Source organism: Moschus berezovskii, chromosome 25, assembly GCF_049115385.1.
Source record: "Moschus berezovskii isolate FMDL1 chromosome 25, NW_MosBer_1.0, whole genome shotgun sequence".
Classification (NCBI taxonomy): Eukaryota; Metazoa; Chordata; class Mammalia; order Artiodactyla; family Moschidae; genus Moschus; species Moschus berezovskii.
In genome coordinates this window covers 642,793-668,979 of record NC_142484.1, presented here as the reverse complement: position 1 = coordinate 668,979, position 26,187 = coordinate 642,793, and the positions used below count along the sequence as shown (strand labels likewise).

Sequence of the window (26,187 nt, the reverse complement as noted above, 5' to 3'; positions counted from 1 at the left end):
TCAGGGCACCCCGCCCACCGCTTCCTGGCCGACTGGCCTCAGTCCCTTGGTCCCTACAACTCTGACGGACGGTGAGGGCTTGCGGACATGGCCAGTGGACACACAGGACGATGGACACCTGGTGCGTGTGCCTCCCAAATGGTACGGCTCCCACACACACGGGAGGCCGAGGAGAACGAAGTCAGTGGACTTTATTTGGAGGAGGGGGTTTTCCTCTAGTTTTGATGTGCTGGGGATAGGATGAGGACCGCAGGGGGGGGACGTGAGTTCCTGAGCCCCCAGGTTAGTTCCTTCATGTTTGCAAGTCAGGCAGGCCGGGCAGCTCACTGGGGAGAGCCCACATTCTGGATGGGCAGCCCCCAGCCACGGCGAGTCGCCTTCAAGGGGCGGCTTCTCCGAGTAGCCAGGTGAGGCCCAGTGAGTCACTCGGGCTGGTCAGCGGGCACTGGGTAGGTGGCCGGAGCCGCGTCTGGGAGGGCGAGCCCAGCTACTGCAACAGCAGCAGCAGGGGGCGCCCAGCAAGGGGGCCGAGCTCAGAGCCTTCCTGCGGCCGCTGCCCAGCCGCTGGGCCTCACAGACGTCCCTCTCGTCTCGGAGCCGGGTGTTCAGCTCCCTGGGGAATAGCAGTCCACAGGCTCTGAGAGGTCTCAAGAGGAAGCACGCCTGGGTGGGGAACGCGGGCACGGAAGGGCTTCCTCGAGGTGGCGGGGGGCGGTGATGGGGGCTGGGTGGGAGCCTGCGGGGCTCGGACCCTTCCAGACGCACCTGAGGAGCTCCAGTTGCCGCAGGAGGCTGAGCTTCTCTTTCTGCATATTCCTCGAGACCGCGACCACGTCTCTGCAGGACGGAGGTGGTGATCCGGGTGCAGGAAGGCGCCTCGGGGTGCCCCACGGCCCCCTGGAGGACCCCGCCCCACGGAGACCCCAGAGGCGGGGCTGGAGCCGGGGGCGACGGCAGCCCGGAGCTCCAGGCGCGCCCCTCCCCGGGGACCGCCCCCGAGGGCCCGGCCCGCCCCCGGCACCGTTGGGCTTGCTCGCGGCGGCCCTGCGCGTCGCCCTCCAGTCTGCGGAGCTGCTCCTGCGCGCCTTCCAGTTGAGTCCGCAGCGCCTCGTTGGCCAGCCACAGCTGTGCGTTCTGCGCCTGCGCCTCCAGCTGCTCGGAGGTCCTGGCCTGCAGCTGCTGTTCCAGCTGGGGGAACGGGTGGTCGAGGCTGGAGAGAACCTCCCAAGTAGCCAGGGAGTGCATGGGGACAGCGGGGTTTGGGTCCGGGCTGGGCCGCCATGCACCCCTCCGCGTGGCGGCCGCTCACCTCCCGCTGCCGCAGCCCCGCGCGCTCCAGCTCCTGCTCGCGACTCTGCAGCTCCAGCTCCAGGCGGCCTCTCCGCTCCTCCCGGGGGAGGCCCTAGGACGCGCGGGGACACCTGAGCCCCCGCGGGCGGCAGGGGCGCGGGTGGGACCAGTTCCGTCCAAGAAGGCAGCCCCGGGAGACCCGTGCGCCCGGGCTGGGCCCACCTGACCCCGTAGGCGCTGGCGCTGGTCGCGAAGCTGCTGCTCCATCTCTTCGTACAGACACCGCACTTCCCGCTGGTGCTCGCTCTCCCGCCTTCGGGGAACCGAGGGTGAGCCGGCTGCTTAGAGCTTGCCACCACAACAGCCAGGAGCCCCTCCGCCTGGCCCTCCGACGCCCCTGGCCTCCCAGCCCTCACCGCCGCAGGGCCTGCTGCAGGCCGTCCCGCTCTCTGGCCGCCTCCTCCAGGCAGGCTGACGCTCGCATCAGAACGTCCTCGAAGGGGCCCAGCAGTTCGGGCCGCTCACGCTGCAGCCGGGTCCAGAGCGCTCGAATTGCCCGCTGCCTGGAGGGGGTGGGTAGGGGCTGAAGCCGAAGGGAGGACTCCCCCACCCTGAAGGATAAGCCCGCAGAGGCCCCTGTGGCCTGGCAGGAGGTGTGTACAAGTGGGGCTGTGTCCTTGTGTACCCAGGGCTGTGCCTGTGCTGGGTGCAGCCGTGACTGCTGACTCCAGAAATGCAAATTCTGTGGGAAATCACGCCCGGCGCACAGTAGTGGCAGCTGAGAGGGCCGGACCCGGCCTGGCCGAGGGTCCCTGCCTGGGAACAAGCACGCAGGCGACCTGGACAGGCCGCGCTCAGGTGGACAGAGCAGAGGAGGTTGCTGAGGTCGGGCCAACATCGACTCACTCGCCCAGGACCCGGGCCACCCCCAGCTGCTCCAGCGCCGAGCAGAGCAGCTCCTCGTCCTCCTCCACTGAGCCCCCGGCACCTTGCACATCCGACCAGCCCGACTCGAAGGTCTCCTCTGATGCCGGGGATGGCAGAGCACCCGAGGTGACCTCCACCCCCACGAACTTGCCTGCGGGGCGCGAGAGGGAAAGACTGTTACCCCCACAGCTCAGCCCACTGTCCCCTCACATATCCTGCCCTTCTCTGAGCCCGGTTTCCTGTTTTTCTTCCTTACTCTGGTCCGACTCCCATCCTCTGGGAATGGGAGGTGACAGCTGGGCTCAGGCCAAAATGAGGCACGCCTGGCTCCCAGCCCCGCTAGGGTTAGGCTCAGGGAGAGGGGTGGGAGCCGGTGAGCACACTGCCGCGTCTGGGGGCTCCCCATGTGTTTGTGTGTGTGCTCCGGAGGGAGGCCATGGAGAGGCGTGGGTTGCCGACCTTGTGGGCCCCATGCCAGTGGGCTGGGGGTGGGGCTCAGGGGCCGGGCTCACCCAGGCCGAGGCAGAACTCCCGAGCGGTGAGGAAGCCGGTGTGCGCCTGGTCCAGGCTTTCAAACACAGCCTCCAGCTGTTCGGGCGTGAGGGGCAGGTCGCTCTGCAGGCCCTGCGGGGCGGATGGCAGGGCTGAGTGGCCAAGGTCAGCCCCGGGGGCGGCAGCTTCTGGGGGCAGGGGCTCACCTGCAGGTCCTGCCGGGTGATGAAACCCTTGGCCTCCTTGTCACACAGTAGGAACAGCTCCTGGGCCTGCTCCAGCATCGTGGCCGGGGGCCTCGGGGTGCGCCCCTGCTCCCACCCCTCCTCCCCCTGGGCCTCCCCGGCCCCGGGCTTCGCGGGGCCGGCCATGGCGGTGGGCTCAGCCTTGGGTGGCCTGAGTAGAGCTGAGAAGAGACAAGAGGAGAGAAGGGCAGGCAAAGCGGGTGCGAGCAAAGGCGCCCGAGGGCGGAGGGCACCCAGAGGTGGAGCGCGGAGGAACCTCCCTGCCCCATGGGAAGGGGAGAGCGCCTGGCAGAGGGGCCGCCAGGGGGCGTGTGGCCCACTTCAGGCGGTGGGGGCCGGCGGGCAGGGGCCTGGGTGGAGCTAGGCAGCTCCGGGCCACCCTCGAAGCCAGCAGGTGCAGGAAAGGCTGCGCTGAGGGAGGCGGGCTGGGGGCTGCTCTAGATCCTGTGACTGAAATGAGGGGGCTCGCGAGAGGGGCAAGGGCGTGGGTGAGGGAACGGTGAGCCGCAGAGGACCGGAGCAGGTCCTGGAATTGCCGACCTGCGCACGCGGCTGGCCAGGCCGGGCCAGGGGGAGTACCAGCCGGTCCCGGCTTCTCTCAGCGCCGACCCTGGGCCCCGCCTCCGGCCAGCTGGCAGGCGGGCTGGCTCCACCCTCCCCGCCCGCAGCCCCTCCCACCGACCTGGGGCCCCAAGGAGGGCAGGTGCAGGGTCCAACCCGGGCCTCGAGGCCTTCCAACGCCCTTGTCGGGAACCCCAGGGTCTAGCCTAGCAGTCTTTCCTGCTGGCACCATGCCCACCACCACACTGGCCTCCTTCCCAGGGGGTGCCCTGCCCGTTCATCAAACCACCTCTCCTTCCCACAAAGCCTTGACCCCTGAATTTCCCGAAGCCAGCCCCCAGGGTGGCATCACCCCCCGACCTGGGACCCTGGGGTCGTCGCCTCTCAGTCCAGGGCTGTGATTCTCCCCACCACCCACATTCCTGGGGGAGGGGGGCGACCGGTAAAGAGAGCGGGTCTGAGGAGGGGCGGGAGGAGGGGACGTGGGCGGAGACCACTCCCCCAGCGCGGGCACGCCACCCCACCAGCGGCTCCCTGGCTCCCTGGGACCCCAGGGACCCCAGGGGCCTTCTAGCTGGAAGCTGCGCTGTGTTCCGGCCACGGAGCGGAGAGTGGGGAGGACTCCTGAGCCCCCACGCCCTGGGGCCCCAGTCTGCCCTGCCCTGGCCACTGCATGCCCCCAGGGGCACGGGAGTCCCTGGCCGTGATATGCAGGGATCCGTGCACCCTGTGGCGACCTGGCGGGGCGGTTGTGGAGGTACGCAGCCAATGCAGGCGGGGGGTGGGGGGGGACCCGCCAGGTGCCTGCCTACCTGCGAGCTTCACCGCCACACCTGCGCGCACTGGGCTGTCCTCCCGCCAGTACCGAGACCCCGGCAGGGCCGGCCGGGCGGAGCCGCCGCCTCTGTCGCCGTGTCCCCGCGGTGTCCCCGCCTCTCGGCACTGCCCTGTAGCCTGGCACTCCGCCCGCCCGCCCCTGCATGAAGCCCCCGACCCCCAGAGTCTGTCCTGTCAGAGCCTGAGCTCCTGGTGGGGTGGAGACGACCCCGGGGACACTTCCTGCACAGGGCCAAGGAGTGGGGGCAGTCCTCAGGATCCCGATTTCAGGCGCGGAAGAGCGTGCAGGAAAAACCAGGCAGGAAATAGACCAAAATATTTCCAACGGTTATCTCTAGGAGTGGCGTGACTTTCCTCTCTTCCCTATGCTTCTCCAACATTCTTTTCCCATATTTTTTTTTAAACGAGTAGTATGCTACAACACAGTATTTAAATCAGTGCCTTAGAGGCCTGTGTGTGTGAGGGGGAGTGACTGGGGGGCCGCTGGCAGGAGGATCCTGTCTCAGCAGGCGCCCCAAACCCTCCTTGGGGGCACAGCCCTGACTGCGGCTCCCTTTGGGGGAGGGTTGTCAGAAGGTGCTGGGTGGGGCCTGTGTGTGACCTTCTTGCTGGGGGAGAAAATGCCAGCTTCTTCCCAGGGGTCCCCCTCCCAGGTCCCAACCCAGCCCTGCACCCACCTGGAGGGGCTGGCCTCCCGGGGCCCTCCTGGCAGCGCTGGAGGCTGGAGGCCTCCGCTCCCCCAGGGATCCTGCTGAACTAGAACCAGCTGGGCCTACAGGACAGGACCTTGAGACCAAGGGGTGGCCCCTGGCACAGGCGCGCAGGGACCTGCCGAGCCGGCTCTCCCGGTCGCAGCCCCAGCCCGACCGTTATTGTTGGCTGGGGGCTGCGGCCACTGGGAAGCATGGAGGGCAGGCGCGGGCAAACCCCCAGCAGGAATCGACTCTGGACTGCCAGCCAAGAGCCCCGCTCCGCTCAGACAGCCCCCTCACCCAATGGGCCATTATGGTCACCAAGGGGGGCTGGCCGCATCCCCTCAGAATGCCCAGGCAGGGCAGAGGAGGCCTCCAAAGCAAGTCTCACTCACAAGACCCAGCCCCCCTCACCACACCTGCTCCCTCCTATATTTGAGTAGGGGGCTGGGTACACTGTTGGGGACAGGGAGGCTCCTGATGACAAGAGCAAGACCCACACCTCCCACCAGCCTGGGGCCAAATGCCCACGGTGGAGCAGCCCCCCTCCACCCCCCACTGCCCACCTCTCCCCTGTGCTCAGCTGGGGAACCTCAGCCTCCATAGCCATCCAACCGGGAAATCATCCCACACCCCCAGGACACCATGAAGTTCTAACAGTTCTGTTTTTATTTTGCAAGGATCTTGGTCCCCAATATTTCCATTGGCCCTTGGAAAGCTGTGCCCAAGGGTCCCAGCCAGCGGACTGGGCGGCAGCCTAGGAAGCCCTCGGTGCTTTGAGGTGGAGCCCCAGGGCTGGCTGGCAGGCCCTGAATGCCAGGCTAGAGGCACAGGACCCCGGGAATCCCTGGCCTTAAGCTGCAGAGACACGACGTTGGGGGGGGCGGGCAGCAGGATGTGGGGCGCCACACACAAGTTGAGGCAGGGCTGAGCTGTGGCATTTATTACATCTGCTTTGGCAAAAATAAATAATTCTTCACACACATTCTTCAGAAACATGAAAAAATGTGGCCGGCGGAGCAGGTGCAAAGTTCTCAGGAGTAATACTGCGCTCACAGGTCGGGGCGCTGGGCAGGGGCCGCAGGGGCGGGGCCACAGCGCGCTGGCCTGGCACCAGGGCGGGCCCCGAAGGGGAGGTTAAGGCAGAGATAAGGGGTCCCTGCGGCCACGCTGGGAGGGCTGCCCGGCCCTCCTCGGTGCAGCGAGCGAGCGGCCGGTGGACCGCAAAGCCCCCTTGGGCAGCGTGAGGGCCCCCAGCTCCTCAGTCTGCAGGGGCGTGGAGAGGGCTGCGGAGCGGAGCTCAGCTGGCCCCGGGGCCCCGCCTCACGGGGCAGGGACGCTGGGGGTCCCAGCCCTCAGCACCGGGGCCCCGGGGCCGAAAGGCCAGGGCCCTGGGCCCTCAGCAAGGGGGCGAGCTGGGCGGGTGCTGCGGGGACGCGGGGGCTGGGCTGGCGGGGGGGCGCATGCGCAGGGCGTCCGGAGGAAAGGCCACGTTGGTGCAGAAGAGCCCGAGCAGCAGCTGCCGCTGGCACTCCTCCCACTTGGCCAGCACGTCCCCCAGCGACAGGCTGTTGCGCATCCAGCTGGGCAGCGCCTCACTGTAGGCGGCGCAGGACAGTGGCACGGAGGGCAGCGAGCGGGCGCGGCGCAGCGCCACCTGCTCCGACAGCCTGCGGGAGGGCAGGAGGGAGGGAGGGTGGGCTTGCGTGGGGGTCGCCCTGGAGGCTGCGGGCCGGGGTGAGCACGGCGGCGAAGGGCTCACCTGGAGGGCAGGTGGCTGCCCAGCTTCCTCTTGGCGCGCATCATCAGGTACTGGCAGATGCTGCCCGTCTGCTCCTTCATCCACCGGATGTCCTCCGGGACGTCGGGCAGCCACTCGAGCAAGCTGGGGCAGGGCGCAAGGCGTGGCCTCAGGGACTGCAGCCGGGCCGGCCCGGTCTGTGCCATGGCTCTACGGCCCGACACGGCATCTCTGCAGCAACTTAAGCTAGCTGTCTCTTTGTCTCCTTGTGTCCTTGTGTGCCCACCACCCAGGGATGACTCCCAGGTCCATCCCAGAGGCCCGCCCCCTACTCCTCACCGGATGGTGAAGGACACCGCGCTCTCCAGGGGCAGCGTGTAGGGCACCATCATGGCCGTGGCCAAACGCACAGGCAGCATATTGGAGAGCGTGGTCAGCAGGTCCGTGGGCTCCATGCAGGCCTCCAGCAGGGCTGTGGGTGCAGGAGGGTGGTTGGTGGCATGTCGGCGGAGCCCTGGGCCCCTCCACTCCCTCCCCCCCAGACCCCCCTCCTCCATGCACCCTCATTGAGCCTTGAGGGCAGATGCTCCAGGATGTGATCCTCCCTGGGCGGAGGCAGGTGGTCCTTCCCTCCAGTCCTCTCCATGGCCACCACCCCCTCCTCTGCATCTGCATTCTCGGGGGTAGGGGGCTGGCTGGGGGGCAGTGCCAGCAAGGGGTTGGGCCGGTTCAGGAGACCTGGGTGGGGAGGACGCGACAGGCCATCAGTGGGGCTGCAGCTGGCCGGCCCACAGGGGACGGCCAAGCAGAGCCCACCCAGCCCCAGGCAGCCCACGCACCGTTCCGCCGCAGGAAGCGGAGGCCATCCCTGTAGCCCTGCTTGCACATCTCTCGAAGCACCTGAGGCAGGGGGAGGCATAAACTGGGGCAGGGGGCCAAACACGCCCTGTTCTGCCCCCTGGGGTCCCCGGGGTCTCTGCACCATCCCCCCACCCCACCCTAAGCTAACTTGAACCCAGGGCCAGATCCAGGTTGGACCGAGGCTGGACAAGTTACGGGCTATCGCCAGGAGGGGCCTCTGGGCAGCTGTCCCCATGCCTGGACAAGGGCGGGCCTCACCAGGGGCTCGGGCGGGAACAGGGCCTTGGAGAGGCGGTAGAGGTTGCGCAGGTTGAACTGGATGCTGGTGTTTGTGACCCGGAGCTCGTGGATGTTGGTGGAGCTGTCCTGTGGGCAGATGTCGCTCTCGCCCGAGAAGGGGGACACTGTGATGGTGTTCTTGAGCTCGTAGAGCGGCAGGTTGTCTGAGATGCCGCCATCCACGTAGCGCTGCGGCAGGGACACCGGGTCACACAGGGAGGGCCCAGCAGGGGGCGCCGACGACCCTCCCCCGGGGCCATTTCACCTGGGCCTTTCACCCACTGGGCACTGGCCACTGAACAGATGGCCAGACGGTGGGGTTGGGGAGAACAGCCACCGGAAACATGCATCCGCGCGGGGCTGGCCGGCTCTTGAGTAAATGGGGAAGTGAGGCCGCAGAAGGGGAGGCACAGATGGCGCTCCTCCCCCCACGCTGGGGAAGTGAGGAGACAGGCCGGCAGGAGGGTGGGGCTGGGGGGGCCTTAATCCCACCCCCGACACAGGAGCCAACTTGTCACCCGGAGAAGGGCACCCATGGGATACTCACCACCCCCTGGAGAGAAGGGGGGATGAGGCCGCAGTACACGGGGATGAAGGTGCTGCAGACATTGGCCTGGCGGGTAGGGACAGAGGGGGCAGTGAGCAGAGGTCTCCGGGTTCCTACCACACCCCTGTGTGGCCCGCGGGGCCCACCTGGATAAGCTCCTCTTTGGAGTTGAAGTGGGTTATAATGACGTTCTCGCCATCAGAGACACGGGTCAGAGAGATGCCCAGGCGGCCGCTGGCACGCTCGTGGCAATCAGCAGGCAGAGTCTTCAGTAGGCAGCCCCGGATGGTCTTCACCAGGTTGAAGGAAGGGTGCAGTGGGCCCAAGAACCGCTTCCGGGCCTCCTTGGACACCTCAATGATGTTGGCACCAGCTTCACCTGGAACAGCAGGGCCAAGAGTTGGGCCAGCACTCCCGGGCTTTGCACATTCCCCAGGGCTCCGTGCCCAGGGACCATGGCACAGACTCAAAGCAGCCCTATCCACCCTGGAGGAGTCTCTGTGTCCACCGTGGGGCCTGGCCCACAACTGGGACTTTTGCCACCTGTTCCTAGGAAGAGAGAGGCTCCTGGGAGGGCAGACAGCTGAGGCCATGGCCTGCCCTCTGCCCAGTATTTCCCAATGCTCTCCTTGATCCATGAATCACAGAGCCTGGTGTGGCCTGGCATCCAGCCCCCCCAGGAAGGGTAGAAGCCACAGGCTCAACTCTGAGCAGCCTCAGCCTTCACCCACTTGGCCAGATCCAGAGCCACAGACCCTACTGCCGCCCAGGGGCATGAAACGAGCTCACATCCCATTGCAGCCCCTCCACATGGCTCTGGGGGCCATGGGCACTGGCCGGGGACAAAGCCGGAGTGAGAGGGGGCCCAGGAGTAGTCAGGGGGCAGGAAGGCCCCAGAGGCACTAGGATCACCACTGGGGTCAGGAGTGAGGCAGGGTGGAAGCTCCAGCTGCCCAAGACCACTGGCACTCGTGAGAAAGGATTCTTGGGAGTGTGTGTTGGGGGGAGGCGCCATGGGAGCCATGTCCTCAACAAGGTACCACGGACCTAGGGGTGTCCTTAGACCAACGGGGGGTCTGAGGAGCACTGGGTCAAGGCCGCCTGGAAGGGAAGGGGCAGGGCCACAGGGTGAATTCCCGTCTGCTCCTCCCACCCCAACCTCTCCGGTGGAAAGTCACCGGCAGGGGGCAGGGGAGAACCCTGGACAGGCTCCCGCCGGGCAGGGCATTCCAGAAGCTAATGACCCCTCTGTCACTTTGGCTGCCTCCAGGAGAACTCCGTGTGCCCTAAACATCACTGGCAAGGGCCGCCGGAAGAGTGAGGGTGGAGGAAGCCGACGCCGAGACTTCAGAGTCTCCACGCGCCTCTTGCCCCATGCAGGGGGCAAAAACGTCTGGCCGCAGCCGCGGACCCAGGCCCACAAGTGGGCGGTGCTCCAGGAGCGAGAAAACCGGAGAGAGCTTGTGTTGGCCAGGCCCAGGCCTGACCTGCTGGGTCTTCCTCCAGGAGTCCTCGGGAGGCACCAGGCCACAGTGCCCAGACGCTCTCTCAGAGGCCAACTCCATACCTGGCCCCGGGGCCATGGCAATCTGGAATGTCGTAACCCAGGACACAGTGACCGCTGGCACCCGGTCTTACGCCCGGGGCAGGCGGACGGCCTAGGCCCCACCTCGACTCTCGAGGTCCCGCCCACGAACTACTTTCTCTTTCCAATGAAACAACTCCTGCTGCACCTGCCCGCCCCGCAACCTTTGCGCCCGAGAGGCGGGCGCTAGGCGGCAGCCTTCGGCCCAGAGTCACCCCGGGCACCCTCGGAGCAAAACAAGGCAGGCCCCGCCCCTGGCTGGCGCCGGGAATTGGACCCTCGGCCCGGGTCCCATGTAGAGACCCCCTCCCACCTCCCCGTGGTGACGGAAGGGGCCGCTCCACGCTCGCGAGGGGCATCTGCCCAGCACCCCCGGCCCCCTTACCCAGGCAGGCCCCGGTGACCAACGCCGTGGCCGTGAGCGCCCCGGCCGAGGCGCCGTAGATGTGCGTGGCGTTGGCCACCAGGAAGGGCGCGTGCTCGCGGAGGCAGGAGGCCACGCCGATATGGTAGACGCCGAGGAAGCCGCAGCCCGCGAACGAGATGTTCCACGTCGTCTCCTTGGGGAACATCGCGGCGGCCCGCCGGGCTCCCGGGCTCCGCAGGCCGCGCTGTGCGCCGCGCGCTCGCCGCTCGCTCTGGAGCCGGGGCTACACCGGCCAGCTGGCCCCTCGGTCGCTGTGGCTCGGGGTCTCAGCCGGCGGCGCTGGGTACTCTGCGCGGAGGCGGCGATTTTAGTGGGGGCGGGGCGGAGTCTGCTCGCGCGGGCCTATCGGATCCCGCGGGGAACGGCCGCGCCCCCGGCTCCGAGGCCCCGCCCCGCCCTGGGCCCCGCCCTCCCGGAGCCCGGCTCCGAGGCCCCGCCCCGGGCCCCGCCCTCCCGGAGCCCGGCTCCGAGGCCCCGCCCCGGGCCCCGCCCCCCCGGAGCCCGGCTCCGAGGCCCCGCCCCGCACGAGGCCCCGCCCTCCCGGAGCCCGGCTTTGAAGCCCCGCCCCGCCCGGGGCCCCGCCCGCCCGGAAGCCCACCTGGACCTGCAGACGCCGCCTCGAGCCCGGGCCCCGAAACTTCAGCCCCGCCCGCCGTCCAGCCACCCGGGCTCTGAAGCGCCGCGCCTGCGGCCCCGCCAAAGACAGTAGCCAGGCCCGGACGGGAGTCCACGTCCCCCACCTCCTGCTGCCTTCCCCCGCCCCCACCACCGTGGACGGCGGAAAGCGGCGGACGGGGGCCCAGAGGCTTGGGGATGGCCGCGCTCAGGCCCGGGACATCTGCACCTGAGCTGGACACCCGGGAGCGGAGGGCCCTGCTCTCCGGGCAGCATCCCGCCTCCCTCAGGCGTAGGCCTCCGCCCACCCGGGACACCGAAGAGCTTGCCGCGGGCCAGGGTCCTAAAGGACTCACTGACTCATCCACAGAATCACCCGTAAACACACAGGGCTGCGTGCACACCACAATTTCCAGAGAGAACACCGGCGTCTCAGACCCACACCAGACCTCCCGGCCGAGCTCCGACCGCCCCGCAGCCAACTCTACCTGGGCACTAAGTTGGTTTCCACCCGCCTCCTGTCCCAGCTCCTCAGGCTGTGGGGTCTACTCCGGGGTGACTCCAGCCCTGACCCGCCCTCACTAATTGCCCAAGCAGGTGCTGGTAACGTCACCCTCCCACCCCCTTCCGCATTTTTCTCCTGGATTGCAGGGCAGGGCTAGCCTGACTTGCATCCAGAGACCAGCCCGGCACCTCACTTCTTTACTGGCTCAAGTCTTGTCTGACTCCATGGACTGTAGCCCACCAGACTCCTCTGTCCATGGGAGTTCCCAGGCAAGAATACTGGAGTGGGTTGCCATTTCCTTTTTGGGAACTTCTGGACTCAGGGTTCAAACCCATGTCTCCTGCATTGGCGGAATTCTTTGCCGCTGAGCCACCAGGTCATCCGGCACCTCACTCCACCTCCCAAACAAGGGGCTTATCTATGCTGAAGGCAGGTGGCCAGTGTGCATGTCACCCCTGACATTCGCTCCCCAGGCAGGAGTTTGGTTCAGGACCCAGCCTGGGACCACTCCCCAATCTGGCCCAGGCAAAGCCAGAGCAGGGCCTCCCCAGGACAGGACCATCGGGCATCACGCCAAACAGTCCTCAGCTCCAAGCCACCAGTACTTGGCATGTGTGCCTGGCATGGGAACCCGCACCAGTAGAGCAGTGAGCAAAGTCAGCCCAGACCGGCCCCACTTGGGGAGGGGGTTGGGCTATAAGTGGGAGAGAGTAGTTCAAATAAGGATTGAGAAGGGTGAAACATGGGAAGGCAAAGGGCCACCCCCTACAGACACTCAAGGGCCCTGGGTGGGAGGGGGGCGGGGCTGGGTCCTGGGATAAGGGAAGGCAGGGGGTAAGCGTGTTTGACTTAGAACCCCGAATGCTTTGGATGGAGGTGCAGCACAGGATTGGGGTGCCTGGGCCCTTCGGGAGGCTGCTGGACACAGCAGATGAGGGCAGACACAGTGGAAGTGGAACAGACCCCCAAGGCCAGCCTGCAGAGCTCAGGGGGTCACCAGGGTGGACCAGCAAGGAGCTGGACACTGTGCGCTCAGCCAGGGGCCTAAGGCTGTCTCTGCAGCCTGCTCTGGGGGAGGCCAGTGCCCGGGCCATTTCTGAGGGAAGGAGGCTGTGCCGCCCAAGTGCAGGGAGACCTCTGCTCCCATTTCTACACGCTAGCTGACTTGTTTTGGGTACATAACCCTCCCTTCAGGCCCCTGGGACCAGGAGTTCTGGAGCCAGGGACATCGAGCCCGTTCTGGAATCCTGCCTGTGGAGTGGGAGGCGGACCTGCCCCTTCCCCCAGCCAGTACAGATGAGAATCCCTGGGGGTTGCTGACTACCAGGCAGGGGTCCTCTGCCCCCACACGGCTCTTTTCTTGAGCATTTGAGCCTAGGATTGCGAGTTCTGCCCCTGGACCCTGGGTCCACTCCTCTGGGAGGGGCCCCAATACCTAAGCCTTGAAACACAGCCCCAGGTCAGCTGTGTCCCTGGGCACATAGAGCCCCCCAACCCCCACACCCCAGACCTTTCCCCCTTCCTGTGGTCCTCACCCCCCGTCCAAGTCCCCACTCGTCAGGGGCAGCACCCCTGCCCTGGGGCCTCTTCCAGAGGTCCGGACGCCTCTGCTCTGCAATCTCCCGTGCTGCACTCACCACTCTCCTCTGGAACTGTGAGCCCACAGCTCCATAAATGCCTACTGCAGGGTGAGCTCCTAGCACTTAGCCATCATACCACAGCCTTCAGAAAAGCAGAGAGGATCTACTGGGTAGCCTGGCAATGGCAGGCAGAGGCCCAAGGCCGTGAAGACTGCCAACAGCTACAGGGCCAGGATAGTGAGATGAAGAATGGGTGCTTTTCAACTGTGGTGTTGAAGACTCTTGAGAGTCCCTTGGACTGCAAGGGGATCCAACCAGTCCATCCTAAAGGAAATCAGTCCTGAATATTCATTGGAAGGACAGATGGTGAAGCTGAGACTCCAATAGTTTGGTCACTTGATGCAAAGAACTGACTCATTGGAAAAGACCCTGAAACTGGCAAAGATTGAAGGCGGGAGAAGGGGATGACAGAGGATGAGATGGTTGGACGGCATCACCAACTCAATGGACAGGAATTTGAGTAAGCTTCAGGAGATGGTGATGGACGGGGAGGCCTGGCGTGCTGCAGTCCAGGGGGGGTTGCAGTCGGACACGACTGAGCTGCTGAACTGGGCGGTGAGAGGGCCTCTCCCCTCTGCCCCGTATTCTAGGCCAGAACCCGGCAGAAGGGGCATGGGCAGGCCTGCCACTAAAGGGTCTGAAGAACACGCAGTCCAGCACTGCTGTTTGCAAGCCACTTCCACATCTGCCCAGCAAAGGCAGTGGCCACCAGGCAGCTGGGGGACACTGAGGCTCAGAGCAGCTGAGTGACACCCGAGTTGCTCAGGAGCTAAGGTGGAGCTGGGGTGCTGACTCGAACAAGACCAGGAGCCCGACTCCTACAGCGGAATCCGGTTGCACCACATCTCCTTGTGTAACTGAAACCACTCAGTCTTATGGGAACTGCTGGCCTCAACTGGAGGTACCAGCCTCACAGAGCAGAGGCCACCCTCCCCAGGTTCTGAAGTTTTCTGGACGGGGAGTACCCTGAAAGCCTTATTCCCTCCAAGACCCTGGCAGTCCTCAAGACCCACAGGAAGTGACCCCTCCCAGGCACCCCACTCCTGGCTCTTCAGACTCCACCGACCCAGAACGAGACAAGGATGCAGAGACCACACTGACAAAGCACTCACAGATAGCTCAAGAAATACATAAAAAGGGTTTTATTTGCAGGGGAGCAGGACTCTAGTCAAACAAGCCAAAGCCCATGTCGTCATCTGACTCCTCCGACTCCTCCTTCTTCTCCTCCTTCTTCTCCTCTGCTGTGAGGAGAAAGCATGGTGAGCTCGGTCGCAATGAAGGCCACACACCCGGCCCCCAGGACGTGTGCACCAACAGCTGCCTGAACCTCCACTTACCTGCGGCTGGAGCAGAACCTGCAGCAGGTGCTGCAGACCCTGGGGCCGCAGAGACGGCCACAGCCCCACCGGCAGGCACACTGGCCAGCTTGCCAATACCTGCAGAGACCAAAGGGGAGGTGAGCCCAGAGCAGGTGTTCCACCTGAATGTCACCTCAGAGTGAAGAGACACTGTGTCCAGCTCGTTAGGGTCCGTGTCAGAGTCCCATTTTCCCACACACTGGCTTCTAGGAATGCCCCCAGCAGACCTGCAGGTCCACAGTGCCCTACCCGGGAGGCAAGTTGGACAAACACGCTTATGACCAGGTAGATAAAATCCACTGTTCCCGTGTCCAGATCCTCACCCCCAGCAGTGAGCTCACAGACAAGGCTGCCTTTGCCCTGTCATGGACCCACAGACAAAAACAACTCCCCAAAAGCTCAACTTCCAAATAAGTCCAGCTCCAGCCTGACCTCACAGGGCACGGGCCTGTGGTCAGTCCTAGCCCCCCACGGAAGAGTGGTGAGACTTGTTTACAGAAGCCCACTGAGAGCCCAGGCACGCCCTGCTGCCCTGCCCGGGGGGTTGTCTAGAAGTGCCCATAGCATGAGCCCATGGAAATCCTGCTCACTCCTCTGGGTAAGGCTTCTAGGGTGCTCTGGTCCACAAGCGAAGCCTGGCAGGTCACAGGCTGACCGGCAGGGATTAGAATGGACCGTGAAAATGAAAGCCTCGAACATGACCTCACCCTGGGCAATGACGTCCTCAATGTTCTTTCCGTTAAGCTCACTGATGACCTAGAGCAGATGAGGAGCAGGGTTACCAGAGGTGGCCACCACACACCACACCCCCCACCCCCGCACAGCAGTCACGACCCACTCAGGACAAGTAAGACAGCCCACACATGGAAATGAACACCAAAACTCACTGCTGAGAAAGAACGCAAAATGTCTCACTTTACACTCGATACACATCGAAATAACCTTCACTAGGCTGAAGGGGCGGTTCCCTGGTGGCCCAGTCAGTAAAGTCTCCTCCTGCAATGCGGGAGACCTGGGTACCATCTCTAGGTTGGGAAGCATTCCTGCCTGGAGACTCCCCATGGACAGAGGAACCTGGTGGGCTGCAGTCCATGGGGTGGCAAGTCAGACAGGACTGAGGGACTAAGCACAGCACAAGCACAGCACTTGGATTCCTGGGTTGGGACGGTCCCTTGGAGAAGGAAATGGCAACCCACTCCAGTATTCTCGCCTGGGACATCCCATGGACAGAGGAGCCTGGCGCTCTACAGCCCACAGGGTCTCAACAGTCCAACACAACTTAGCGAGTAAACTACCACCACACTGAGTTGAAAAAAATAAAGTTAACGTGGGCTTGTTTTCACTTTAAATAAAAAAAAGCTTACACGTGACTTGTTCCCACTGGGCCACGCTAACGCGGACTTGATTTCATCCCCATTTTTTCTTCCTTTAGGCTGTACCAGTACATCAGGGCAGTTCCAAAACCACATGGACCAGCAAAGGCCTTCCACTAAACCCGCGGAAACCTACTTCCCTGGGGTGGGAAGGAGAGGGGGCCCGTGTGCGGAGTATGCGGTCGGCGGGGCCGTCAGGCCCCTGCGAGGCGGCTACCTTGTTGAGCCGGTCGTCGTCTGCCTCGATGCCCACGCTGTCCAGGATCTTTTTGATGTCCTTGGCGCTAGGGGAGGAATTGCCCCCGAGGGCGGCCAACAAGTAGGAGGCAACGTAACGCATCCTAGCGCGTGGGACAAGGACATCAGCATTAGGGGCGGCCTCCGGTCCCTGCGGGGCCAGTGCCGAGCCGCGCGCGGCTGCTGCGGAGCCGCCGCTGAGGCCTGGCCCACGCCGTGCCCCGCCCGCCCCCCGCGGCACTCACGACCGCGGCCAGGCCCCGCGGCCCGGCCCTCCCGGCCCACTCACTCAGCGGCGGCAGACCAGCCTCGCGCGTGCGACCTCGGTGGCGTCAGGGACGGAAAGGAAGGCGCCGGTGCTGGGGGCGGGAGTAATTCGCTACCCAGAAGCCTCCGGGACTTGCGCTCGTAGCCGTACGAGGGCGCCTCCTAGTGACGTCACGCAGCGTCTAGCCAATGAGGACGCAGGAGACGCCATCATCCCGTCTGTCCTGCAGCCGCCACCGTAAAGGCGGAAGGCAGTTCCAGGGCTGTCTTCATGTTTACAGTCGGGTGACTGCCGCCCGAGATCCCTGGGGGAAGTGGGGCTGAGAGAGGCGCGAGCCTGGAGTGTAGCGTTTCTCCCTTTAGGGTTCCCAGGATGCCGCGCGGCGCCTACAGCTCCCAGCATGCAGCGCGGCCTCCGCGCGCTGGTTGCTTGTCCGCCGGAGCGGGGGACGCGGCCGGCGAACTACAAGTCCCATGGTGCACGGCTACCGGAAGTGCGGGGGCGCCGCAGCGGGCCGCACGTGGCCGGGCGCCGCTGCCGGGGTCCTGCCTGCTGCGCGACAGGAGCCGGCTGTCCTGCCTGCGCCAGACGGGCGGGCCAGTCGCCCCTTGCGTTCAGTCCGCGGAACCCAGCCGCTGCGCCCCCCCGTCCCTAGTGCCACGGCGGGGGCCCCAGGAGAAGCTGGGAGGCTCTGTCACCGCCGCTCGGAGGAGCGGAGCCAGACCCCCGCACGCCCGTGTGACCGGCCCCCACCCGGGCCGTGCCCTCTCGGAAGAGACGTCAGCAGCCCCGCGGACACGGCACACGTTGCTCGTTCACTCCGTGTCGGGGACCTTGCTGCAGGCTGGCCTCAGTCCTGGGGGGCCCAGGCCCGGTTCTGCTTCCTCAGAACGTCGGTTCTAGCGCGCGGACACGGCGTAGTTAACCGAGGCAGCCCCAGGCTGAGGCCAGCCCTGGGCGAGGATGGCCGAAGATGAGCGAGCGCCTGCCCCGCGACGATCTGGGCGAGCATCAGGCCCCGGCAGTGAAAGCCTTGCTGAGGTGGCCGGAGATGGGTTCAGAGGCAGCAGGCAGCCCAGGCGGGCTCGTGTTAGGGCCCCTGATAACGCAGGCCCCACGGAAACCCCATTACATCCTTCAGGGTCGGGCACAGAAAGGTTTTTTTGCTCAAGGTCACACAGCTGGTGAGGGAAACCATCTGGCAAGGATGGGATTGTTGCCGTCACACAGGAAAGTGGTCTGTTGAGATTTTTCAATGGTGCGATAATACATATTGTAAAACCACTTTAATCATACAGTTTAGCGGCACTAGATGCGTTCACACTGACGTGCAACCATCACCACAGTGAATCTCCAGAACTTTTTTCCTCTTGAATTCTAAACAATAGCGCCCCATCCGGCCCCGGCTCCCGCTTATTTCCATTTCCATGTTGGCTGCTCCAGGGACCTGACATAATGCAATCATGCCGTATTTGTCCTCTTGTGTCTGGCTTATTTCATTTAGTGTAATGCCCTTAAAGTTCATTCACGTTGTAACGTGTCAGGGTTTCATTACCTTTCGTTGCTCAGTCGCTCAGTCCTGTAGAACTCTGCAACCCCATGGACCGTGGCATCCCAGACTTCCCTGTCTTTCACCATCTCCCAGGGTTTTCTCAAACTCACGTCCATTGAGGTGATTACCCATTCAGTTCAGTTCAGTTCAGTTCAGTCGCTCAGTCGTGTCCGACTCTCCGCGACCCCATGAATCAGCACGCCAGGCTTCCCTGTCCATCACCAACTCCCTGAGTTCACTCAAACTCATGTCCACAGAGTCGGTGATACCATCCAGCCATCTCATTCTCGGTCGTCCCCTTCTCCTCCCGCCCCCAACCTTTCCCAGCATCAGAGTCTTTTCCAGTGAGTCAACTCGTCACATGAGGTGGCCAAAGTATTGCAGTTTCAGCTTTAGCATCAGTCCTTCCAATGAACACCCAGGATCGATCTCCCTTCGAATGGACTGGTTGGATCTCCTTGCAGTCCAAGGGACTCTCAAGAGTCTTCTCCAACAACACAGTTCAAAAGCATCAATCCTTCGGCGATCAGCTTTCTTCACAGTCCAACTCTCACATCCATACATGACCACGGGAAAAACCATAGCCTTGACTAGACGGACCTTGGTTGGCAAAGTAATGTCTCTGCTTTTTAATATATCATCAAGGTTGGTCATAACTTTCCTTCCAAGGAGTAAGCGTCTTTTAATTTCATGGCTGCAATCAGCATCTGCAGTGATTTTGGAGCCCAAAGAAATAAAGTCTGACACTGTTTCCACTGTTTCCCCATCTATTTCCCATGAAGTGATGGGACCAGATGCCATGATCTTTGTTTTCTGCATGTTGAGCTTCAAGCCAACATTTTCACTCTCCTCTTTCACTTTCATCAAGAGGCTTTTGAGTTCCTCTTCACTTTCTGCCATAAGGGTAGTGTCATCTGCATATCTGAGATTATTGATATTTCTCCCAGCAATCTTGATTCCAGCTTGTGCTTCTTCCAGCCCAGCGTTCCTCATGATGTACTCTGCATATAAGTTAAATAAGCAGGCTGACAGTATACAGCCTTGACGTACTCCTTTTCCTATTTGGAACCAGTCGGTTGTTCCATGTACAGTTCTGACTGTTGCTTCCTGACCTGCATACAGGTTTCTCAAGAGGCAGGTCGGGTGGTCTGGTATTCCTATCTCTTTAAGAATTTTCCACAGTTTATTGTGATCCACACACCCATTACTCATTACTTTTTAAGTCTGAATGATGTTCCTGCATGTGTGTGTGTGTGTGTGTGTGTATGTTTATTCTGGCAGCTATGTGGAAACTGAAGGGAGAATAGGAGCTGGGGAGAACACAGGCCTAGCAGGAACTGCCCAGCCAGGTGGGGAGGATGGTGGTGGTTGGGGAGGGTGGCAGAAAGTTGGGGCAGAACAGACTGGAGCGGGCGTGTATGTTACAGGCACCTGTTCTGCGAGGTGAGGATGGCCGGTCAGGAAGGCTTTCTTGAGAGACAGATCTGGTTTGCGGTCCTTGACTTTGGCCTTCACCAGCTAGTGGCCTTGGGCCACATCTGATCTCTCCCATCTCCTCTTCCTCTCTTGTGAGACGCTGAGAAAGAAGGAGGCAGCCTATGGGGAAGCCTTCTGGGGGGTGGCGGCGGAGCTGGGAGGTGGCCCAGAGTGCTCCCATAAACTGGGGTCATGGAAGGTAGGCACTGGACTCTGCGGGGCCTGAGAGGAGGCCTTTGGGGACTGGCTGGGGACCTCAGTGCTGTCCTCGGGCAGGAGGTGAGTGTGGGGCAGCAGATGCGATCAGCCGTCAGTACCCCCTACAGCCAGAGATCGCATTAGTTCATTTTAACACGGGGCCGGGAATGCATAGCCAGAGCAGAGCGGGCCCAGGGCCCGAGAACCTCGGAAAGGTTGGGTTTTGTGGCGCGAAAAGCGGGCCTTCCCGCGGGAAGGCCGGTCGCACAGATGCACGCCGGCCGACAGGAAGCTGAGTGCGGCTGGGCGGTGTCCGGCAGAAGGGCGGGGCGGGCGGGACCCTGAGACCCCTGCCGGCGCGAGGCGAGCTTCCCACGCGGCCGGACCCGGAAACGCGCCGCCGGGAGCGCGTCTAGGGGACGCGGAGGTTGGGCTGGGGGGGTTGGGGTTTGGTCTGTCCCCCAGGACACGCCCCAAGCGGTGGGAGCGGCGACTGCGCGGTGCACCGACCTCCCCTGCAGACCGAGGTGCCAGCTGGAAGTGGCGGGAGAGGCCTCCTCCAGGGGCCAGGAAGTGGGGTCCCGTCCTCAGGAACCCCCTCGCACTGCTCGGACAGACGCGGGCAGGATCACTCGTGTCCTTGCCTGGGCCACCGCCCCCACGTGGTAGATGAGAGCCAGTGCCTCCGGTCGGAGCCGAGAAATGTGAAGGTTGGAGGTGGGATCCTGGTGCCCAGCAGGCTGTGTTGGAGGGGAAGGGGGGTGCTGGACTATGAGTCCCTTGTCAAGTTTATAGACTCGGGGTGTGAAGCCTCCCTCCCCCAGGCCCTCAGTCATCTCCCCAAGCCCCTCTGCACTCACAGGTCTCCTGCCTGCTGCCTTCCCAGCCCTGGGGAGTCCTGTTCCCCAGCCCACGTCAGTGACAGGTCCAGCCTAGGTGCTGGACTCTGGACCAGCGGGCCTGGCTCCCCCCAGTCCGAGTCCCCCTTCCTCTGGCTGGGAGGACGCCCAGCCCACTCCTCCCCCTGACTCTGCAGCCTCTTTGGGCCCTGCCTGAGCAGGCCTGCCTGGCAAGCTGGGACATGTCTGGCCCCCGAGGACGGCTGGTGGGCGATGGCTGCAGTGGAGGCGGGGCCGGTGCCCGCGACCTCGGCCCCAGAAGATGCTGTGAGAGATGCTCCAGAGGCTGCGGGTGCGGGGCCGGAGGCGCCCCTGCTCCTGGCCGGGAACCGGCTGAGCCTGCACCTGTACCCTGGGGGCTGCCGCCGGCTGCTGCGCCTGTGTGCCCAGCAGGCCCCTCAGCTGCTGGAGGTGGACTTCCTGCAGCTGAGTGGCCACGAGGACCCTCAACTGCTGGAGGCCACCCTGGCCCGGCTGCCGTGGAGCCTGCCACGCCTCCGCTCCCTCGTCCTCAAAGGTGAGCCCCCCCAGTCTCAGCCCTGGCCCAGCCACTCTCTAGCTCCTGCCTCTGCTTCCTGGTCCCGAAAGGTGGACCCCGGCCCCAGCCCTGTTCCCTGCACAGCTCTACCCAGCCATGTTCCCCCAAGAGGAAGCTGGCTGGGCCCGGGCTCCTGGACCCAGCAGCTGCACAGTGGGGTCTCCAGCAGAGCCCAGGATGGGTCTTCTTCCTGCGGTGGGTCGCCGGTGATGGCTCTCAGCCTGCCTCGCCTGCCGGCAGCTCTCCAGCATCCGTCCGTCTCTCAGTTCTGGTCGGGTTGGGGCGGGGCTGTGCATTTCCAGGTACCTGTTTCCCTGGCTGGCAGAGCTGGGCTCACCTGGAACTCTGACTCAGAGGGTCACGTCTGTCTGCCTTTCCCCCATCAGGTGGGCAACGTCGGGATGCCCTGGGTGCCTGCCTCCGGGGGTCCCTCACCACATTGCCTGCCAGCCTGAGCGGCCTAGCCCACTTGGCCCACCTGGATCTGAGCTTCAACAGCCTGGAGACACTGCCGGCCTGCATCCCCCAGATGTGTGGCCTGGACACCCTCCTGCTGTCTCGTAACTGCCTCTCAGAGCTGCCTGCGGCCCTGGGGGCCCTCCCCACCCTTACCTTCCTCGCCGTCACCCACAACCGCCTGCGAACGCTGCCCCCAGCCTTGGGAGCCCTGTCCAGCCTGCAGCGCCTCGATCTCTCTGGGAACTTGCTGGAGGCCCTGCCCCCTGAGATCGGAGGCCTGGGCAGCCTGGCCGAGCTCAATCTGGCCTCCAATAGGCTTCAGAGCCTCCCTGGCTCCCTCGGTGAGTCGCTGTCCTGGCTCCCTGGGCCCAGTGGGGAGTGCCTGTGGGCCGCTGGCTGCCCTGCCCTCCTCCGCAGCCACTTTCCTCTGCAGCGCCCTGTATACACAGGCTGGCCTGCCTGAGCATTTGCCCTCCCCGGCAGCCCTCACGTGCCCCCCACTTCCCTGGCTGTCGAGGCTTCCCACCTGCACAGGCCTCCCCGAGCTCTCTAGTCCAGCTATGGAGCAGAGACTGAATGGGCTTCCCGGGAGGCCCCGGTGCAAGCCACCTGGCCTGGCGCTTCTGGACTGGGGTGGCCGTGACAGTCTTCTGCAGGCCCTAAGCCGGCGCCTCCGGCAGCGGGGCTGCAGGCCCTGCGGCTCTTCATTCTGCACAGCAACCTCCTTGCTTCGGTGCCCACCAGCCTGGCCCGCCTTCCACTGCTCACCCGGCTCGACCTGAGGGACAACCAGCTCCGGGACGTGCCCCCTGAGCTGCTGGACGCCCCCTTCGTGCGCCTGCAAGGAAACCCCTTGGGCAGGCCCCCTCCTGACCCTCCCAGCCCCCCAGGTAGGGTTGCAGTGGGGCTGGGGGCAGACTACAGACAGGACGCAGGTGTCGGCCTGACCTCACATCTGTCCTTCCCCAGCGACACCCGTGGTCCCAGAAATGCCCAGGCTGTTGCTGACCTCAGATCTGGACAGGTATGGTGTGAGGGAGGGGCCGGGCTGGAAAAGCCTCTGTCCACCCCATCGCCCTGCCTTCACTGTACACCTTGCCCATGCCTTGGGGGTCTCCCACAGGTGCCAGATTCAGACCTAGGGGACCCTGCTGTGTCTGACCCTGTGCTCTCCTGTCTTCCCTCAGCTTTGCCGTGACCCCCCAGGGCTGCTCCGTGACCTTGGCCTGTGGCGTCCGCCTGCAGTTCCCTGCGGGGGCCACTGCTGCCCCCGTGACCATCCGCTACCGCCTGTGGCTGCCGGAGCCGCGGCTCGTGCCCCTGGGTCCCCATGACGCTCTGCTCAGTGGTGTGCTAGAGCTGCAGCCCCACGGGGTGGCCTTCCAGCAGGCACGGCTGGGGCGAGGTGGGGCGGGGCGGGCGCAGGCGAGGGCCCTGGCGAGGAGGGCCTGGCATGGCCCGGGCGCTCACGCCCCGCCCTCACCTGGCAGGAGGTGGGCCTGTGGCTGCTCTTCGTGCCCCCGCGGGCCCGGCGTTGCCGCGAGGTGGTGGTTAGGACGCTGAGTGACAACAGCTGGAGCGACCTGGAGACCCACCTAGAGGAAGAGGCGCCCAAGGTGAGGGCGGCCCGGGCCATCTGGGAAGGGCCAGCTCTGCCCCGGCCCGCTGGTTCTGACCCTGTGCCCTGCGCCCGCGCCAGCGGCTCTGGGCCCACTGCCAGGTGCCCCACTTCTCCTGGTTCCTCGTGGTTTCACGCCCTGTGTCCGACGCCTGCCTGGTGCCACCAGAAGGGACGCTGCTGTGCTCCTCGGGGCACGCCGGGGTCAGGGTCACCTTCCCCGCGGGGGCCACGGAGGAGCCCCGGCGCGTCCGCATGCAGGTAGGGCTGGGACACCCGCTGGGGTGGCGGCGCGCACGGGCGCGGGAGTGACCGCGGGCGGCCCGTCTGCTGCAGGTGCTGCACGTGGGCAGCAGGGAGCTGCCGGCCCTGCTGGGGGAGCCCGAGGCGGCCGCCAGCCCCCTGCTCTGCCTCTCGCAGAGCGGCCCCTCGAGCTTCCTTCGGCCAGTCACCATCCAGCTGCCTCTGCCGCCCGGTGTCACAGGTGAGGGCAGCCGTGCGGGCATGGGGCGGGGGTGGTGCTCTGAAGGGGTGCCCTGGCCAAAGGCCTCAGCCAGCGCCCCCCCAGGCCTGAGTCTGGACCGTGCCCGCCTGCACCTGCTGCATCGGGCCGCCCCTGCGGCCGCCTGGGACGACGTCACCGCACAGGTGGCCCTGGAGCTCACACACCTGTACGCGCGCTTCCAGGCCACGCGCTTCTCCTGGTCAGTGCCCCCACCTGCTTGGCCCCCTCCCCACGCCCCCCCGGCCTGCAGGGCCCCCCTCACCCCCGCCTCCCCAGGTACTGGCTTTGGTACACCGCCAAGACCTGCGTGGGGGGCCTGGCACAGAAGGCCTGGGAGCGACTGCGGCTACACCGTGTGAACCTCATCGCGCTGCAGAGACGCCGGGACCCCGAGCAGGTCCTGCTGCAGTGCCTGCCCCGCAACAAGGTGGGGGCGGCGGGGGGGTGGGGGGCCCAGGGCATCGGGCGCCCAGCCCAACAAGGTGGGGGCGGCGGTGCGCTGGGGGGTGGGGGGCCGCAGGGCATCGGGCGCCCAGCCAGTGGGTCCCCCCCCGCAGGTGGATGCCACCCTACGGCGGCTGCTGGAGCGATACCGCGGCCCCGAGCCCTCGGACACCGTGGAGATGTTCGAGGGTGAGAAGTTCTTCGCTGCCTTCGAGAGGGGAATTGACATTGATGCAGGTGTGCCTCCGGTGCCGGAGAAGGGATGCTGGGTCTGCCCCCGAGTCCCTCCTGAGCTCCCCCTGTGCCCGCAGACCGCCCAGACTGCGTGGAGGGCAGGGTGTGCTTTGTCTTCTACTCCCACCTGAAGAACCTGAAGGAGGTGTACGTGACCACCGCCCTGGACCGACGGGCTCAGGCCGTGAGGGGCCAGGTGGGCCAGTGGGGCGGGCGCCCCGGGCTGCCTGGGCCGCGGCCAGAGCGCTGAAGCCCCCCTCCCCCCCCAGGTGTCCTTCTACCGGGGCGAGGTGCCGGAGGTGGTGCCTGAGGAGGCAGAGGCTGCCCGGCAGAAGAGAGCCACAGCTGCCCTGTGGATGGCCACTCTGCCCATCAAGCTGCCCGTGAGGCCTGGCTGGGGAGCCCTATGTGGAGGGGACGGGGGAGGAGCTGCCAGGGTGGGCTGGGGTGAGGCCAGGGCTCACTGCCACCTCAACCTGCCCACAGAGATTGCGGGGATGCGAGGTCCCAGCTCGGGGGGCTGGCTTCTCCCTGGCGCCTCTGAACTTGGGCGACGCCGAGACTGGCTTCCTGACCCAGAGCAACCTGCTGAACGTGGCCGGGCGCCTGGGCCCCGACTGGCCGGCCGTGGCCCTGCATCTGGGCCTGCCCTACCGTGAGCTCCAGCGTATCCGGCATGAGTTCCGGTGAGTTCTGAGCCTCTCGCCCTGCTGGCTCCCCCCAGTGGCTGGCTGAGGTTCCGTCCAGGGAAGGGGGGGCAGGGCAAATGGGCAGGAAAGGGAAGGTTTGGTAGCAAAGGGAGGGTTTGGCCACCCCTGGCCCAGGGAGCAAGGCCCCCCTGCTGGGAGGGAGAGCAAGGCCCTGGGCGTGGCAGGTGGTCTTGGCGGGCCCCCCTGACTGATCCCCTGACCCCCCGACCCCCCAGGGATGACCTGGATGGGCAGATCCGCCACATGCTCTTCTCCTGGGCGGAGCGCCAGGCTGGGCAGCCAGGGGCCGTGGGGCGCCTCGTGCAGGCCCTGGAGCAGAGTGACCGGCAGGACGTGGCCGAAGAGGTGCGTGCTGTCCTGGAGCTTGGCCGCCGCAAGTACCAGGAGGGCATCCGGCACACGAGCCTGGCCCCCGGGAACCTCGCCTCACCTGAGCGGCCACCATCACCATCCCCAGAGCCTGCCCAGGCCTAGACCCCAGACTTCAGGCTGGGCCCTGAGGCTCACGCTTTCAAACCTTCTCTGCGTGTGAGCAGAGTGGTCTCCCCACCCGTGTAACGCACACGCACTGGTCTGTTGCATGGTCGTTGCCTCAGCACTGACTTTCTCCAGTGGAGAGGCCGGTGGAAGGCCGGGGTGGCCAGGTGATCTGAGGCCTAGCCCTGCTCTCCTGCAAGCGGGCCTGAGTACAAACTTCCTTCTGCATAGCCCTCATTCCCGCTGGTCTGCACCCAGCGTCTTCATTGGGTCCCAATCGGGGAGGGAGAGAAGTCCCAGCTACAAAGTAACAACTGCTGCCCCGATTAATACAGTTGGTTCTGTGCGGTCTTGCGCATCTGCCTTTTGGTTGGGGGCCCGCTGCTTGGCCAGTTCAGTTCGCAGGGCTCCTCCCCTAGGGACACTCCGTCCCAGCGCACCCCCCATCCGCTGGTCCGACGGGAGTGGTCCCTGGCCCATGCACCGGCGCGAGGTCGAACGCCCAGTGAAAATCCTTGGAGACCTGGAGCGCGGGCTCCGCTGGGCTGGGGCCTGCCGAGCGCAGTGGCCGTGGCGGCCAGGAGGGGGAGCCGGAGT

General features: G+C 65.0%; 4 protein-coding genes and 1 non-coding gene across 17 annotated transcripts; 1 reads left to right on the top strand and 4 right to left on the bottom strand.

Moving 5' to 3' along the window:
• Positions 1 to 171: 171 nt before the first annotated feature.
• On the bottom strand, positions 172 to 5,172 carry CRACR2B (calcium release activated channel regulator 2B). Of its 8 annotated transcripts, XM_055415183.2 has the most exons (10): positions 5,030 to 5,171; positions 2,916 to 3,115; positions 2,730 to 2,841; positions 2,197 to 2,368; positions 1,707 to 1,853; positions 1,513 to 1,603; positions 1,310 to 1,402; positions 1,022 to 1,188; positions 766 to 837; positions 172 to 613 (listed from the first exon to the last, which is right to left on the bottom strand). In XM_055415183.2, exons 2-10 carry the CDS (start codon positions 3,078 to 3,080, stop codon positions 436 to 438), a joined length of 1,197 nt encoding a protein of 398 aa, XP_055271158.1. In that variant the 5' UTR covers positions 3,081 to 3,115; positions 5,030 to 5,171; the 3' UTR covers positions 172 to 435. The 8 variants fall into 8 exon arrangements, with proteins under 8 accessions (XP_055271158.1, XP_088688370.1, XP_055271157.1 ...); XM_088832247.1 differs by having other exon boundaries at positions 476 to 613; positions 766 to 1,188; positions 5,030 to 5,172; XM_088832244.1 differs by having other exon boundaries at positions 766 to 1,188; positions 1,310 to 1,603.
• An 800-nt stretch (positions 5,173 to 5,972) lies between these two features.
• PNPLA2 (patatin like domain 2, triacylglycerol lipase) lies at positions 5,973 to 11,694 on the bottom strand. Its single transcript, XM_055415184.2, has 10 exons — positions 11,588 to 11,694; positions 10,443 to 10,772; positions 8,619 to 8,851; positions 8,473 to 8,538; positions 7,905 to 8,114; positions 7,625 to 7,685; positions 7,347 to 7,523; positions 7,125 to 7,257; positions 6,807 to 6,929; positions 5,973 to 6,714 (listed from the first exon to the last, which is right to left on the bottom strand). Exons 2-10 carry the CDS (start codon positions 10,627 to 10,629, stop codon positions 6,444 to 6,446), a joined length of 1,461 nt encoding a protein of 486 aa, XP_055271159.1. The 5' UTR covers positions 10,630 to 10,772; positions 11,588 to 11,694; the 3' UTR covers positions 5,973 to 6,443.
• A 2,677-nt stretch (positions 11,695 to 14,371) lies between these two features.
• RPLP2 (ribosomal protein lateral stalk subunit P2) lies at positions 14,372 to 16,657 on the bottom strand. Of its 2 annotated transcripts, none has more exons than XM_055415167.2 (5): positions 16,502 to 16,657; positions 16,193 to 16,316; positions 15,310 to 15,358; positions 14,582 to 14,680; positions 14,372 to 14,482 (listed from the first exon to the last, which is right to left on the bottom strand). In XM_055415167.2, exons 2-5 carry the CDS (start codon positions 16,313 to 16,315, stop codon positions 14,409 to 14,411), a joined length of 345 nt encoding a protein of 114 aa, XP_055271142.1. In that variant the 5' UTR covers position 16,316; positions 16,502 to 16,657; the 3' UTR covers positions 14,372 to 14,408. The 2 variants fall into 2 exon arrangements, with proteins under 2 accessions (XP_055271142.1, XP_055271140.1); XM_055415165.2 differs by having other exon boundaries at positions 14,372 to 14,485; positions 16,502 to 16,656.
• On the bottom strand, positions 15,145 to 15,279 carry LOC129549137 (small nucleolar RNA SNORA52). Its single transcript, XR_008684499.1, has one exon. It is a non-coding gene; the product is annotated as a small nucleolar RNA SNORA52 (small nucleolar RNA).
• Positions 16,658 to 20,017: 3,360 nt separating the features above from the next.
• On the top strand, positions 20,018 to 25,589 carry PIDD1 (p53-induced death domain protein 1). Of its 5 annotated transcripts, none has more exons than XM_088832060.1 (16): positions 20,021 to 20,416; positions 20,743 to 21,122; positions 21,530 to 21,943; positions 22,283 to 22,492; positions 22,572 to 22,626; positions 22,790 to 22,991; positions 23,093 to 23,218; positions 23,302 to 23,481; positions 23,557 to 23,704; positions 23,789 to 23,924; positions 24,002 to 24,152; positions 24,283 to 24,358; positions 24,481 to 24,587; positions 24,673 to 24,786; positions 24,890 to 25,089; positions 25,329 to 25,589. In XM_088832060.1, exons 2-16 carry the CDS (start codon positions 20,819 to 20,821, stop codon positions 25,585 to 25,587), a joined length of 2,682 nt encoding a protein of 893 aa, XP_088688186.1. In that variant the 5' UTR covers positions 20,021 to 20,416; positions 20,743 to 20,818; the 3' UTR covers positions 25,588 to 25,589. The 5 variants fall into 5 exon arrangements, with proteins under 5 accessions (XP_088688187.1, XP_088688186.1, XP_088688185.1 ...); XM_088832059.1 differs by having other exon boundaries at positions 20,022 to 20,416; positions 24,481 to 24,599; XM_088832058.1 differs by having other exon boundaries at positions 20,022 to 20,416; positions 24,283 to 24,406.
• The last annotated feature ends 598 nt before the right edge of the window (positions 25,590 to 26,187 follow it).